Source organism: Rhinolophus sinicus, chromosome 4 (assembly GCF_057876585.1).
Source record: "Rhinolophus sinicus isolate RSI-liver-muscle chromosome 4, RSI-T2T, whole genome shotgun sequence".
Lineage (NCBI taxonomy): Eukaryota > Metazoa > Chordata > Mammalia > Chiroptera > Rhinolophidae > Rhinolophus > Rhinolophus sinicus.
In genome coordinates this window covers 11,907,767-11,922,887 of record NC_142504.1, presented here as the reverse complement: position 1 = coordinate 11,922,887, position 15,121 = coordinate 11,907,767, and the positions used below count along the sequence as shown (strand labels likewise).

The 15,121-nt window shown below is 55.3% G+C and overlaps 1 protein-coding gene across 6 annotated transcripts in view; it reads right to left on the bottom strand.

The window, feature by feature from the left end:
- CRHR2 (corticotropin releasing hormone receptor 2) overlaps window positions 1-15,121 on the bottom strand; it is a 35,879-nt gene that overhangs the window by 1,288 nt on the left and 19,470 nt on the right. For 2 of the 6 annotated variants that reach the window (XM_019726196.3, XM_019726198.3), the window contains 9 exons: window positions 10,798-10,883; window positions 9,954-10,060; window positions 9,538-9,655; window positions 7,729-7,882; window positions 7,159-7,219; window positions 5,984-6,056; window positions 1,633-1,718; window positions 1,335-1,470; window positions 903-944 (listed from right to left, as the gene is read on the bottom strand). In XM_019726196.3, coding sequence (XP_019581755.3) covers window positions 903-944; window positions 1,335-1,470; window positions 1,633-1,718; window positions 5,984-6,056; window positions 7,159-7,219; window positions 7,729-7,882; window positions 9,538-9,655; window positions 9,954-10,060; window positions 10,798-10,883 — 863 coding nt within the window. Of the gene's footprint in view, window positions 1-762; window positions 945-1,334; window positions 1,471-1,632; window positions 1,719-5,983; window positions 6,057-7,158; window positions 7,220-7,728; window positions 7,883-9,537; window positions 9,656-9,953; window positions 10,064-10,797; window positions 10,884-15,121 lie in introns of those variants that run through there. The other 4 variants (XM_019726194.3, XM_019726197.3, XR_012498926.2 and 1 more) reach the window with 3 other exon arrangements.

Genomic DNA, 15,121 nt, shown 5'->3' with positions numbered 1-15,121 from the left:
CACTGGTGCCATTTTATTCTCATTTGTGTTGCAACTGAAGAGCTTTCCTGCAGAATGGGCCGTGTCCCCTGCATGCTAGCCTAGCATATGGCTGAACAGAATAAATGCTCCAGGAGCATTCCTCGTTTGTTTGCTTTAGTGGCTCTTTCTCTCCCTGCCCTCTGGCCTGCGGTTGCAGTCTCCACTGTTGGACTTTCCCACCTGGGAACTGCTGCTTTGAGTGACAGGCCCCAGGGCTGCAGAGCCCCCCACCATCACCTTGTACATAGGCAGGGGAAGTGACCTCAGGGCCACACTGGCATTCTTCTTGAGAGTTTGGAGGCTCTCAGCCCTGGGCGTTGTGTCTGCTATTTGCCCCAGAAGCCCCCTCAGGCCTGACTGAACATCTCTCTCGACTCAGCCGTTAGGGTCCTGGGCCGCGTGAGCTAACCTGGCTTCAGCCAGTGCCTGGCTCCCTGGAGCCCGCCCGGAGGTGTGTGGTCTTCCCTGCAGCGCAGGGAGCGTGCTGGGGGCTTTTCTGTTCCCTAGGTCCACAGAGGCCTGGATGCAAGGCTCACACCTGACACGCTCCAGGAAGCTTTCTCCTGTTGCCATCTCTATCCTGGCTCCTGTCTTCTGTGAGACCCTGCAACCTGGGCTCCCTGCGCCCCCGGCTTTCCCGGTGTATTGGTGGGGTGCTGGCCCATTGTCCCTGGTCTGCAAACACTGGGTGGAGTTCCTCAGGCAGGGTTCCTGCCCCCCAAGGCTGGGTGGTTTCCTGACCTTCCATTCTCCAGGGTGGAGCTGAGCTGAGCCAGGGACCCCCGGGCACTCCCGAAAGGCTGGGTGGCCCCACCGGAACTGCCCCGGAGTGGGGTGTGAGCACCTCAGAGCCCAGGCCTCCCCGGGGCCCGGTCTCATACCTCTCCATTTAAGAAGCAGTAGAAGACAGACACAAAGAAACCCTAGAAAGGAAGGAAGGACCTGTCAGTGGTCTGAGTGGGGAGGCGCTTTGCCTGGAGGGGTGACATAGGGACGGGATGGCTGAACAGAATAAATGCTCCAAATGGGACCCCAGAGACTCAGAGCTGGGGAGGCCCCACCCCCACTGTGCAGGTTTACTGGGGTCCACTGTGGTGACAGGCACCATGTGTCCTCAGAACAGCTGCTGGGCCAGCAGTAGGTGCCAGCTAGGGTGACGCAGACCCAGCGGGGGTGGGGCCCCTGGGCTTGGGTGGGGGTGACAGGCCGTGTATGTGCACTTCTATGTGAGTGTGTACACAAGTGAGCCACGTGTGCGCCAGTCCTGTGTGAGGGAGGGGCACCTGCGCGTCCCACCTGGTCACGCGCCCCACCTGGAATGACTGCAGGAAGGAGTTGAAGTAGATGAACACGATCTGTGACAGGTCGTCCTCCCCAGGATTGACGAAGAAGAGCATGTAGGTGATGCCCAGAAGGGGCAGGAGAACCAGCGTGGCCTTCACCGCCTTCCTGGGGGGTGAGAGGGGGGCGCTGCAGGAGGGGCCTCCCTCAGGAGCTGTTTCTTCCAGGAGCCCAAGCAAGCTCCCGGGGCGAGGACGTCCAGGGCAGGGTCATGGCCACCGTGGCCTCCTCCCTTCTCCCTGTCGGGGGGTCAAGGCACCCGTCACTTACCTGTACTGGATCGTCTCGGATGTGGTTGATGCTCGTAATTTTGTCATTAGGATCCTGACGATGTTGAACAGAAATACAAAATTGATCTGGAGAGAGGGAGGCAGAGAAGGGAAAAGGAAGGGCCATGAGGTGGGAGGAGCTGAGAGGCAGCCAGAGCCCAGCACATACCTGTCCCAGTCGCCACAGCACCTGCCTGGGGTCCCAAGGCGGCTGCTCCGTTCTCACTGGGACAGGCAGGCACCCCCATTGGCTCAGCTCCCTGTCACCGGAGGGCTCCAGAGCCTGCTTCTCTACTCCCAGACCCGAAGGAGGGTAATAGCACGGGGGCCACTGCTTCTGAGGCAGGGCTCCTCAGGAGGGCCCCAGCCCCCACTCTGCTCGGGGCCTGGCAGGAGCTGGGCCCAGGGCTCTGCCCGAGCTCCTTCCCCTCTCTGCTGCAGGGTCCCCGCTTCTCCATCGAGTGTCTCGCCGAAGCCCTTCTGACTGAGGAAAGCTCTGCCCTGGCGGAGCGGACCCGGCCTGATGGAGTGATTAATAACCTGTTTGCTGAAGGAGTGATTAGTCTCTCACCATCAATGCCCTGTGCCAGGAAAACTCCAGAACCTTCGCAGGCACCCCCGAGGCAATGAAGATGAATGGGCCGCTGGGTTGCTCCCAGGCTCCTGGAAGGGCCGCATTGATCTTCATTCCGAGCCTCTCTCAGCATCCCAGCCCGCACACCCAGCCTCTCCCTGGGACCTGCGTGCCGTGGGGTCTGTGGGTGGCAGGTGTCCTGCTATTCTGTGTCGGCTTGTCTGTGTGGCCGCGCTGCTGTCCCAATGCTCCTGCTGAGTCTGCGGGTCTATTCTCTGTGCTGGTGGCCGTGTGTTTGCCTCAGAGAGTGTGGTCATGTGTGAGTGTGTATCTGGGGACATGGGTGTGCCTGTGTTTCTCTGCATTTGTCTCCAAGTGTGAGCAGACAGGGAGGTGAGGGGATGTAGGCCTGGCACGCTGGGAATCCCTTCCTAGAAAGTGCCCATGGGTCAGAGGGACTTACGTATTAGTCAGAGGTGTCTGCTGGCTCGTGTGTGAGCACAAGTTGTGAGTACATGTGCACACACACACACCCCTCCTGAGAATTCCTCACTCCTTAAACTCTCCTACGTTCCGGGTCTCAGGCTGGGAGTGGGGGACACAGGCAGATATCATGGGACAGGTAGCCCTGTGGCCCTAAGCTTGCGGATCGCTGGGGGCCGGCGGGGCTCAGACTCCCTGGCCACAGCCTCTGCTCTCACACCTGCAGTGACACGGCCCCCTGAACCCAGGGTCGGGAGGGCGGGGGAGCCTTCAGCCAGAGCTGCTCCCTCCTAAGTCTCATCTAATTTCTAGCTCCTGGGTTTCGGGTACATTCTCTTCGATCATGAGGTCACCGTAATGCATAGGTCAGTCCTGATTTTCTCATACAAGTGAGAAAATATTTGACCTCTTCTGATTCTTTCTGACTTCTGTGAGCGTGGAGAATCAAGATATATTCTCATTTCTTCCACATTTCCCTGCACTCAATCTTATTTACCCATCATGCATCAACCCACTAGCCAAGTCACTCAGTTATCCACCCACTCTTATTCATCTGCTTACCCACCCACCCATCCACCCATCCATCCACCCATCCATCCACTGACCCATTTATTTAATGGGTGACACAGGTATGACCACCCACCCATTCATCCAGTCAATACGCAGCTGTGAGCACCTCCTGCCTGCAGAGCCCAGTTCCACAGACTAAGGCAAGAGCAAAGACAGGGTCTAGTGTGGAGGGTCCGGAAGACAAGGCCTCTCCCCTCTTCTCACACGAGGCAGGCAGTGAGTGATGCTGCCCGCCTCGCCTCAGCCTGGGTCTGTGCAGCCGGAAAGTCACGCTCTTCCTATGAGCTTCGTTCCCAGCCTCCCCCTTTGCCATATTTGCACCACCTCGCCCACCACAGGCACCTTCCTCCCTCCTCCAAGGAGCCTCTGACCGCCCCAGCCCACATGGAGCTCTCCTGTTTTGGACCCCACTCTGCCCCCTGCCAAATTCCAGCTCTACCCTAATCTTGTCCAGCCTAGTTTCCTGTCATTTTTCTTTTCCTTCCTTCCTTCCTTCCTTCCTTCCTTCCTTCCTTCCTTCCTTCCTTCCTTCCTTCCTTCCTTCCTTCCTTCCCTCCCTCCCTCCTTCCCTCCCTCCCTCCCTCCCTTTCTTCTTCTTCCTTCAAAAACCAGGGGTGCCTGGAAATGTGGGGATTTAATGTCCCCGGGGCAACCTCCACTGACAAGGCACGGAGTATATGGGTAAGGAACCCAGTTCCCAACCCTGGCGGGTGAGGGGTGGGGTTCTGAGCCCCTTGGACTTGCTGGTCCCCACGCGGCCTGCTCCTGCCCTCGCCCTTTGTTGGTTTCCTCCTTGCCTTGTCTTCCGCTCCCAGCCCTCACTCTGCTTCCCGGGACCACCTCCCAAATGAACGCACCACGTTCTCGCAGCATGGCCCAAATTCCGGTTGTTCCCACTCACATCTGTGTGGCCTTGGGCAAGTGGCTTCGTTAGTCTCTAACTTCCACTTCCTCACATGTGCAGCCAGGGGAACCACTGAGCCTGTCTGGGAAGGTCAGCTAGGCTGAAACCCTCGTGGAGAGCACTGAGCCCCGGGCCTGGCCCAGAGAGGGGCCCAATAAATGCCACATGCCTTTCCCATGACAATAACAGTGACAACAGCCTTGTGCCAATTCAACCAGCCGGCTCATTTCCCAGAACCCAGAAATAAGCATGTGTCTCAGCAACAGAAATGCAGCTGTGAACCTCCGGGGAAGGGAAAGGTGGGGGCAGGGGCACCAAGCGAGAGGAGAGGATGAGAGGTGGGTGACCTGCCCCCGAGTCTCAGCTCAGCTAGGTATTTATTTGTGGTGACCTTGGGCAAGCTGTGTCACCTCTCAGTTTCTTCATTTGTGAAATGGGAAGCATACTCCCTACTTCTTCCAGGTATCAGCGAATGTGAGGATTGGAAGTAACGAAGAGAGTTTCTAGAAAGGCTCAGCTTGGAACCTGGAAGCCCTGTCAGTGCAAATAGCCGGGTGTGGGCTGGACCCCAAGGGAAAGACAAGCAAAATGCCCTTGAGGTGAGGTTGGAACTGGGCAGGAGGCATGGAAAGGAGACTGGGAGTTGGGTCTTGACACAGAGCCCTGCACACCTGTCTGTCTCCCCTTCTCCATTCATTTCCTCACCACTGTCCCATATCCTTGCAATGGGGGCTTGCTCCCCACTATTGTGGGTTCCCCATCCAGACCAGCCTTCCTTGGCTCTGGATGGGTTCTCAGCAGCTGGCCGGGAGGGGATGGGTCTCATTGTGTTGCCATTCACATGGGGGTGGGTGTGAGTGATTCATTGCAGCTGGGACTCCAAGGGCACCCCTTCCACCCACTGCCTGCTGCCAGGGACTGACTTCTGCCTCGGAAATAAACCGAGAGCCCTGATGGCGGAATTTCAGGCCATGGGTAAAAAGCTTCTTAGTCATCTCCGGTTCACATACACCAAAGACACTCCAAAGATGGGGGTCAAACGAACCCCAGAAAAAGTCACAGAAAGGAGAACAAGGAAGTAAAAGAAATCAGCAGTAATTGTCTGCAAGGTAGACCGAGGAGACCTCCATTAGGCACCTGCTGTGTGCAAGGGGATGGCTCTGTTTCGGTTCCCACGGGAGCAGGTGGCCCTTTAAGGAAGCCGGTGCAGAGAGGAACCTGAAATTACCGAGCCCGAAATAAGTCTTACGTAAACGCCAATTTCTTACGGGGTTTTTTTTTTACGGCTCTCCTTCTTTTTTTTTTAAGTACGATATATAATGGGTTCATTTTTGCAGAATGCAGCCTCTACGTAAACTCTACCTTAATTAAAATTCACCGTGGATTAAAGATGGGCGGCAATTATACCTCAGATACAAATACATTTGGCCAAGGGCGGGGAGCTGGACTAGGAACAATCGCTCATTAGCTTCACTCTGGTACCACTGCTCCAGGCTGGGGGAGGTGGGCTGGGCCCCTCGTGGGTCGCTGGGGAGGGAAGAGAATGTAGGTCTGTGCTGCTCCGAAGCCGGCACACCCTTCTCTTGCCACCGGCTGCCCTCTCGCCTGGCTCTCTTAGCACTGTACCTGGCAAGGGGACATCTTACATGGGAAGGCACTAGAAATCAGGAAAGCATGAGAGACCCGGGAAGGGAGGTGCCCAGAAGCAGGGTGGCGTGTACAGAGCATGCGGGGGCCTGTCCAGGCCACTTCCTTCCCCAGCGTCTCTGCTGGGTGGTGCTCAGCTGTTCCCTGGTGCCCAGCCCAGCCCATCCCACCTACCAGAAGCACGAGGATGATGGGGCCCTGGTAGATGTAGTCTACAAGGTCACCAGGTTCCTTCCCAAACCAGCACCTGCAAAGAGGGGTGTCTGTAAGTGGCCTGCTGAGCCAGAGCTGGGGACTGCTGCAGACGTGGGCCCGGGTCCTGCAGCTTCGCCCTGCTTGAGACCCAAGCTCTAGGGCCGCACCTTCCCCAGAAGCCTGGGTGGACAGTCATAGCCCCCCTGACCACCCCTGGGCTGCCTTTCACCCTGCATGGAGGGTCTGGTGTCCCCAGCCAGTGTGAGGGCAGCCTGGGGCTCCTCTTCCTCCTCTTTACACCCCCGCCCATTCCTGACTGGGGGGCCCAGGGCTGGGCGTGCAGGAGGCTCATGAATGAAGGGAGAGCCAGGCTCCCGCCTCACTGGCCCTGGTCCAGCCCCGTGCTACCTGTTCCTGCATAGCTTGGGACTGGCTGCTCCATGCGCCAGCACTCAGCCATACAAACAGGAGATAGAGAGGTAGGAACCTGCTCCGTCCTGAGCCTCATTCACTCAGGGAGGGAGCCCACGGAGACTTGGTTATTCTACAGGGAGAACGGTGGGTGGAAAAGCTTCAGGGTCGAGCCAGTCTGGCTCTACCAGCAACTCCGACTGGACCTCAGGAAGGGCTTCATGGGCTTCAGGGAACTGACTATGTCCACAACACAGAGGTCAGCCAGTACACACGGCCTCAGGACGCTCCCCTGCTGCCTCCCAGCACCAGGGTTTCTGGTTTCTGCTTGAACACCCCCTTTGACAGGCAGCTGCATGATGAGAAAAGCTGCCCCCCTTATTCTTGGGCAGCTTTTATCGTTATGAGTGCTTCCGCGTGTTGAGCTCCTGGAGTGCACCCCGTTCCTCCCCTCTCCCCCAGATCCCATCTACTGTGTCAGCCTCACCCATGGCCCTGGCCTGTGGGTCTGTGAAAGGCTCACTGACACAGCCTTGGAGGTGCCCTGGCCTGAAAGCAAAGAAAGCTGACTTCACACCTACCACCTGGGTACCTCTGCATGCTGGTGACATAGGTTTCCTTTTAAGGACAACACAAAGCGACTCTGTCCTGGCTCGGCTGCCATTCCTGCCCGGCGCTTGGCCGGAACCATGGCTGCCCTGCCTTAACAGCCCTGCCCCCTGTGGCTGGCCTGTCCCACTTACTGTTCGTTCTCATAGTAGAGTTTGCCAATGGCCCAGGCGACGGTGATCGGGCAGGGGATGCCTGAAAAAGGACAGACACGGGCTGCAGTGGACAGACCAATGGACAAGGGTCCCTCTTGTAGAACACAGGGTGGGGGTGGGGGGCCACGAGGGGCCTGGATCATGTTTGCAATCATCCAGCTACAGACCATCCATGTCCTCAGGGGCCCTGTCCCTAGACCCCTGCCCTCCCCCCACTCTCAGCTGTCCCCTCCAAGCAGGTCCGAGCGATGAGGATGGTGTGATTTTCCTGATAGAGAAGTGGCCAGCTTCTCTTTCAGAGCCAGAGACAAAGGTCTTTGGATGTGCCATTCCAGGCAAGGACAGGAAGGCTATTTGTGGAAGGTTCTTCTGAAGGCACTATTTGCTGCTTCCTTGCCAGCATGGAGGGGAGTGGCTGCATCTTTGGACTGTTCTGGGGAAGGTGGGCAGGGCTGTGGTCCCGTCCTTGCACCCAGGATGGAGGGAGGTGACCTGGTCAGCAGGACCCCCCCTGCCCTGTTTGGCTCTGACGGCCCCCGGGATGCTCACACCATCCGATGAAGAGGAAGAGCCACTTGCGCAGGCGCTCGGTGGAGTAGGTCATGACGATGGCTGTGTGCAGGTAGCAGCCCTCTACGAACATCCAGAAGAAGTTAGTCACCACGAAGTAGTTGAAGACGGTGGTGACGCAGCGGCACCAGACCTGCATGATGCGGGCAGCGGGCAGGGTCAGGGGCTGGGGCCTCCGGTGCCGCCTGGGCATGAGGGAGGGCAGCCATGGGAGGGGCTCACGGACATGGTGTTAAATACCCTCACATCTCATCCTGGGGAGGTTCGCCCTTTGTCATTTCTGTCTCCCTGTTTTGGACGGAGTTAAGACGCCAGTCTCCACTGGTTCCGGTGTGTCTGTGCCTTCTCCCTGACGCTTTCTAATTTCCTTTTTTAATCAAGAAAGAAGGAGTCTGGCTCCAAGCTTTCTGCACGCAGAGGCTAGAATGGATACCATTGGTGTGTTTTTATGGTCATATGTTTTTGAGGGTCACCTTTAATCCATAACACTTAGACTGGTTTCCATCTAGAGATGGGACATGAAATTTCACGTAGGAAAAAAGTAATTCAATTGAAAGAAAATCGTTACCTAAATAACAGTGTAGACTTTGTGAAGCTGGGCTGCAGCCATGGAGGTGAGTCTCCAGTCTCTGGGTTTGGGACAATGGATGTTGCTGTGATATACCTCCCAGCAGAGGGGAATTTGTCCCTGTCCCTCTGAGTAGGGCCACCCACCACCAAGCACCTCGCAGAGAGGTGATGTGGGTGTGGGCAGAGGAGCCACAGTGAGCCACAGCCCCGTCCTGAGCTCCTCTCAGCAGACCCTACCTGGCCTTCTTTCCCATGCGTTCATCGGCAGGGCACCCTCAGAGCTGAGGTAGAGCCATGGGGAATGGTGGCCGGAGCAGTCTGGAGGGGGGCTCTCTGCCCCCGTGTACAGCCTGACCCCTCTACATCTGGGTCTGACAGTCCCGGCTATCAGATAAGCCTCATGTGCTGAGCTGGTCGCTGCCTCCACAGCTTTCCCACATGGCCCCAGCCCTGACCTTTGCCCCCCGCCCCATGGCTGTATGTCTCCTGTTCTGAGAAAGTCTTGCTCAAGTGGGAAGCTAAAGAGCCCCTCCTCTGAACCCTGCTTTTTCTCCAAGTGACATCTTATCAGCCAATACAGGGCTGCAGGGTACCCTAAATTGGATTGAACTTGGTTGGTGCTGAGGCAGAGCTCAATGTGGGACCAAGTTAAGGGTCAAACCAGTCTGGGTGTCTGCTCACGGCCAGCCATGTAAATGATAGGTATTGAGAAGTCTCTAATGGTATGCCAATGAACTCTGCTTGGCCCCACTCTAGTTTCTGGTTTTTCAGTGACTTGGACACAGTACAGTGGCAGTTGACACAAACCCAGGGTGGGCAGCTAAGACACGGTGTGGCCTGCTCAAGATCCTGCTGGCTCAGATGTAGAGGCATCATTGCAGTATCACCTAACCTCTCTGAGCCTCAGTTTCCATGTCTGTATAATGGGCAAATAATCCCTATAGGTCTCTCATTGGGATTTAGTGAGATAAAGCTCAACACAGGTTAAGTGCAGCCTCCTTTGCTCTACGGGGCCTTTGGAAGGTCCCGACATCACAGATGGTGAGTGGGACCAGATAAAGCAGCCTGGTGTCGGGTCTGTGCTCCCTTCCTCCCCGCAGCTCTGGAGGGACAATAATTGGAGTGGTGGTGAGCTCAGGTCTGAGGATTGGGCAAGAGAGGTGGTGCCCCCAGAGCCTCGAGCCCCCCAGGCCCAGCTCCCAGCCTCTGCCCAGCGACCTCGTTGTTTTCATGTGCTTTGTGATCGACGAGCTGCAGCAGGAACCATGTGACGTTTCGCAGGATAAAGGTGGTGATGAGGTTCCAGTGAATCACATTCCGCAGACAGCGAATGCTCCTGTGGGAGGCCCAGGTCAGGGGTCAGCTGGGGTCAGGGGTCAGCTAGGACGGAGCCTTTCTGAGGCCAGGTAGAGACTGAGCCTGGGGTGAGGCAGGGCTGCCCCAAGTGCCTACTGCCCACGCTTGCGGCTACGCTCAGGCCTCTCAGAGCTGGCACCTCTGGTGCCTCCCGCACGCCTGCCAGCGGTCAGGGCCCCGGCGCCTCCCCCAAACCCCTTCTGTCCACTGGCTCCAAGGCCCGAGCAGTGGAGCTGAGCACGTCTGGGCTAAGGGAGGGGTGAGGAGGGAGGACTCACCGCAGGGCCAAGAAGAGCAGGAAGGCGGCCACGAGGGCTGCCACCGACACACAGTGGCCCACGTAGTTGACCACAAGGGCGACGTGGTAGTGCAGGTCGTACTTCTGCTGCTGGACAGACAGACAGACACATGGGCAGACGGCGGCATGGGGCACAGGCAGGGCGGGGCTGGCGCGCTAGCAGTGGCCCCCTGTGTGTCCTGACCTTGGGGGCCGAGGTGGCTCCAGGGGTCGTCAGCACACTTGGCCCCTATGGAAGGCTCTGTGTTTGGAGAATTTCCAGCCCCACAGAGAACTATGTTGGGTGAATGAGGAGGGGGACGCAGGCGGGACGTGTCATTTTGGGTCAGCAATGTGGCGTAGCTTTAAAGGGGTGGCGGCCAGCACTCAGGCGGCATGGAATCCAGTTCCAGGGCAAGTGGGGCTGGTGAGGTCTGAGCGGGACCCAGCTTCCTGTGGGGACTGGCCTTCTGGGGGCTGCATTTATTTCCACGTGGAGTCATAGAATTGGAATGCCACATGGGGAAACTGAGGCCAGAGGAGGAAGGAAGTCACACAGCCTGATTGGGACACTGATTATACAGTCATGCCCTTCTTGTGTCACGTCCACCTTGGTTGTCTTCCACCAGCCCGAGGTCTCCCGAAGGGGGGCTTCCATGTCCCCCTTCTCTACTCCACTACAGTGTCCTTCAGCACCAGGCAGGACATGGGGCAGGGGCAAGAGGCGCAAAATGGAGTGACTGGGAGACACAGGCCTGGTTCTGCCACCCTGGGCTCCTCTGTGCTCAGCCTGAGTCCTAATACCTCTATGAGGACCGGGGTCAGCACAGGGGAGGGCCGCTCACCTTGTCATCCAAAATGGGCACGCACTGTGAGTAGTTGATCCGGGAGGCCCACGTCCCATTGTCCAAGCACTCTCGGTAGGCATTCCCTACAAGAGACGCCAGTCACCGAAAGGCAGATCACTCCCCTCCTCAAGAACACTCTGCGGCTCCCGGGTTGCCCCAGGATAAGGCTCCTACTTCCCAGCTTCCCTAGGCCAGGAAACACAACATGTATCTGAAAGCTCGCTGAAAGTCATGTGTGTGACAACTGCACAAAAGACCACAAAGGGTAGCTGAAAGGCAAGATAAAGCCCATTTTCGATATAATTTTTGAGTAGGTGTTCATACACTTAAATTTTGTTTAAAATGGAACCCAAGTGTAAGCCCTGGGTTGTGGGTTAAAGTTCACTACTTTCAGCATGCCAAACAATTTCCTTCCTTATCTCAATCATTGTATGCTTATGAGATCCATACTTTTCCTACCAGTATCAGCACTTTCGTTTTAATAATAGCTACCACGGACATACCAGGTGTTTACCACGTACCAATCCTCATAGCAACCCTACGAAATAGGAACTAATATTAACCCATTTTACAGAGAGGAAACTGAGGCACCAAGAGATTAGACTGCTTGCCAAGGATACACGGATGAGAAGAGGATTCACACCCAGAAGGTCTGGCTTCAGGTGTTGTCTTCTTAACCCTTAGGCTACTGAGCACATAGGAACGAGAGCCCTTTGGGGAAACAGGCCTATACTGCCGACCTTGAGCTGCAGCTGCCTGGACGACCACCATGTGATGTTTCTAAATGTTTGAGATCTGGCCTCCGAACTAACATTGGAATGTGATATGTAAAGAGACATTTCAGAGCCGCAGTGTCTGACGTACGAAAGTGCAGGTTTTACTGAAGGGGAAGGTGCAAAGGCCACAGGATGCTCTTATTTACCTTTCTGTAAATCCTAGCTTGACCATCAAGGTCTCGCTCCTAAACCACCACCTCCAGGCAGCCCACTCTCAACCTCCAACCAAGAGGAACCCCTCCCACCTGAGAACTCCCACAGCCCTTTGCCGGTCTCTGCTCTGAGTGGCATGATTAGTAGGAATCTTACCTCCCCGACTCGATTATAAGTGCTAAGGGATCCATTGTTTGGGGGTGATTTGTACCAGAGTTCTGCCCTTGGCTAATGAACAGTTGTTTGTAGATTTTTCTTTTGGTCTATGTTAGATATACAATATAAAGCTAATTCAAATAAATAGCACAGAGCCGTGTCACAGAGCTAGAGGGAGAACCTTAGATTGTTTTTCGAAATAGTGAGCTCTGAAATAATTAAGTTACTTAAAAACAAACAAACACCACTTCCGTTGAGCTGACAGTGAGTTAAAAGCAATGGAATTATTAAGGAGCACTTGCTGAAGAGCAGAAACAATGGGGGAGATTCGATTAACTTAATTGTTTTTTAATTTGGTGCTCCGAGAGCATAGATTTTTCCAATTTCGGGTTGTTACTGGCCTTTCCCTGCCTCTGGGGCCTGTGAGCACGAGGCCGCCCTGGCCCCTGTGTGAGCCAAGAAGGCCAATGCTGGTCTGATGCCAACTGCAACCCTAGCATGAGGACACGGGCTCCTCACCCCTGCCCAGGGCCCCCAGTTCCCCACTTGGGCTTTCTCCTTCCTCGGAGTGGTTTCGCCGTGGGAAGGTTGTGTGTTAAGAGGATGTGATACATGGGGTCAGTGATGTTGCTGAACTAAAGGGGTGAAGCCAAAAGCACCCGCCTAACAGTCTCTTGGGAGGGCGGGTCCTTTTGTGAAATGAACAATCCCCAACCTGGTGGGGGTTTACAGTCCCTTTCAACAGGCCCGTGGGAGGTGAGACAGACCCTGATCCTGGCTGTGGTCAAAGGGCAGAAAAATGTATCTTCTGGGGATGTGTTCACAGATGTAATTCAGCTTTCCAGAAGTTCAGTGCTTAGCCCCTTCCTCCAGGAAGGCCTCCTTGATTGCTCCCATCTCACAGATCTCTCCCTCACTCTCTCTCCTCCCCGCTCCCAGTTCTGAGAGCCTGAGTCCCACAATTCCAGCCCTTGCTCATGACCTGGCCTGAGTTGTTCAAGTGAGGGAGTCTGGTTTCTGATCAGTGTGGGGCTCCCTGAGGACAGAGCCTCAGAATATTCATTTCTCAAGTATGATATCTTGTCGTGGTACTGACCACAGGGCAGGCTTGTAGATGGGAGGGGGTCAGGATAGAGACAGTCAAATCTGAGACATTTCTGGTGCCTTATGTCATTGCCCCTATGGTACCCAGGTACCAAGTTCTGTGGATTCTGACTCCTCTTTCTTTTCCTGGAGTCCACCCCACTCCTGTCCATCCCTCCACCCTCTCTCTGGTCACCCTGCCTGCTTGCTTGGACTGGCGGAACAGCCTCCTATCTTGCCTCCCTGCTTTTGCTCTTGCCCCCTTGACTCTATCCTTTCCCCTGACTGTCAGGGTGATCACATTGGTTTCTGCTTCAAAGCCATCAGTAGATTTTTATTGCCCTGGGGAACAAAGTCCAACTTTCTTAGTGGGATGTTCAAGGCCTTGGACACTCAGGCACCAGCTTAACTTTCCAGACCCATCTCTACCAGTCTACATGGCAGGTGACATTGGCCCTAGCAGGCAGGGCACATAACCAGCTCTTTGCTGAACACCCCCCTTGAAACACCCTCCTGACTCTCACCCACTGCCCATGGACAAACTCCTACTGAACTTTTCAACCCTATCTCAAATGCCACCTCCTCCTGGAGGCCTCAACACCTGAGATATTAAGTAATCTCTTCTTTTTTCTAAACGCCTCCTCTATGTCTTCCCATCCTTGAAACATAAGCCTTCACACTCTAGTGCCCTTGAACTTCAGCAACACGTCCCTTTCTATCACAATCCAGGACACACACACACACACACACACACACACCCATACCCATCACTGAATCCAGTTTCACAAAGGGAAATGTATCTTGACCACGGTTATAATATTTTCTTTCTATTCTGTTCTAATGAATTCTTTTTCTGTTTTACACAAATGCTGGTCATGACTCACTAAACTGACTTCAGAATCCACTGTTGCTCTACAGTCTGTAGTTTGGAAAACAGAAATCTCTTTTAAGGCAATTGCCATAAGTCACTGTGGATTTCATGTCTTGATCCTGTCCTTGGCTACTGAAGTTGAGCTCCCTGGGGACACACACGTAGGCAGACACCACACTGGAGTCATTGGATCTCCCTCAGGAGTGACCCAGCCAGTACACGTGGGCTGCATAGGATTCACTCAGATCTGCCGAAACCTTGGAAAGCAGGGTCTGGGATTAGTGGTGGGAGGGGGCTTCCCGCAGAGAGCCGAGCCATGCCTGGAATGAGCTTCTGGCTACAGAGGCTGGGTGCCAGGGGACGGGAAGACGGATGTGCCAGCTCCTCAGGGCAGCTGGCTAATGAGGACATGGAGCCCTCAGGCACAGCCTTGAACAGGATAGAGAAAGACAGGAAGAGTTTCCCTCAGGAACCACAGGAAGATGGGCACAGAAAGTATGAGGGCAGGTAGCCAGGCCAGAATTCCCAGGACGGATCAGTGGGGTGGTTGCCTGCTAACACAGAAACACAGGTGACCCTACTGATCAATGCTGATGGTGTGCAGTGTGGCCTGTCAGGGGCATTAGGGTCTGGGTGATGCAGGCAGGGTGTTCTCTTCCAGGTCTCTCTGGCCTGGGAGCCAGGACCCCACCCCAAGCAATGTGCCAGGATTGTGCCCCTAGAGTGGCCCTGGCCTGTTGAAAGCCCCCATTGCAATGGACCCTCCCCTTTCAGATGCTGATACTTTGATGAGAGTTCCTGGCTCAGGCAGTCATGCCCGAGTGGTCCAGAAGTGTAGTTGAGCGCGGATGGGGGCCGGTATTCCAGCTATAGTTTTGTCTCTAGCTGGCTAAGTCCCTTCCCTTGTGGCCTCAGTTTCACCTCTCAGAAAAAGTTCTCATTGATGGCATTGCCATCTTAGGTGGGTCAAGTTTTTGTAGTGTGGGTCTTCTCAATCTGCTAAATGCTAGTGGCAACCTGGAACCATTGCGACAACCCTAAACATCCCAACATCACTTTCAAGTGTTCCCTAGGTTGGCACTTCTGATATTGTAACTGGCAAGGCATGGGAAATAGGCCACAGGAGATAGGGACCAGGAAGGACCATGTGGGTGGTAGTTATGGGGGACAGAGTGTAAGAGACAGGTTGGGCATGGGTAGTGAGTGGGACAGTGAGTGGGCATGGGTGGAAGGGCAGCAGCATGGCCATTGAATACCTAGAAAGAAAATGACAAGAAGGGAG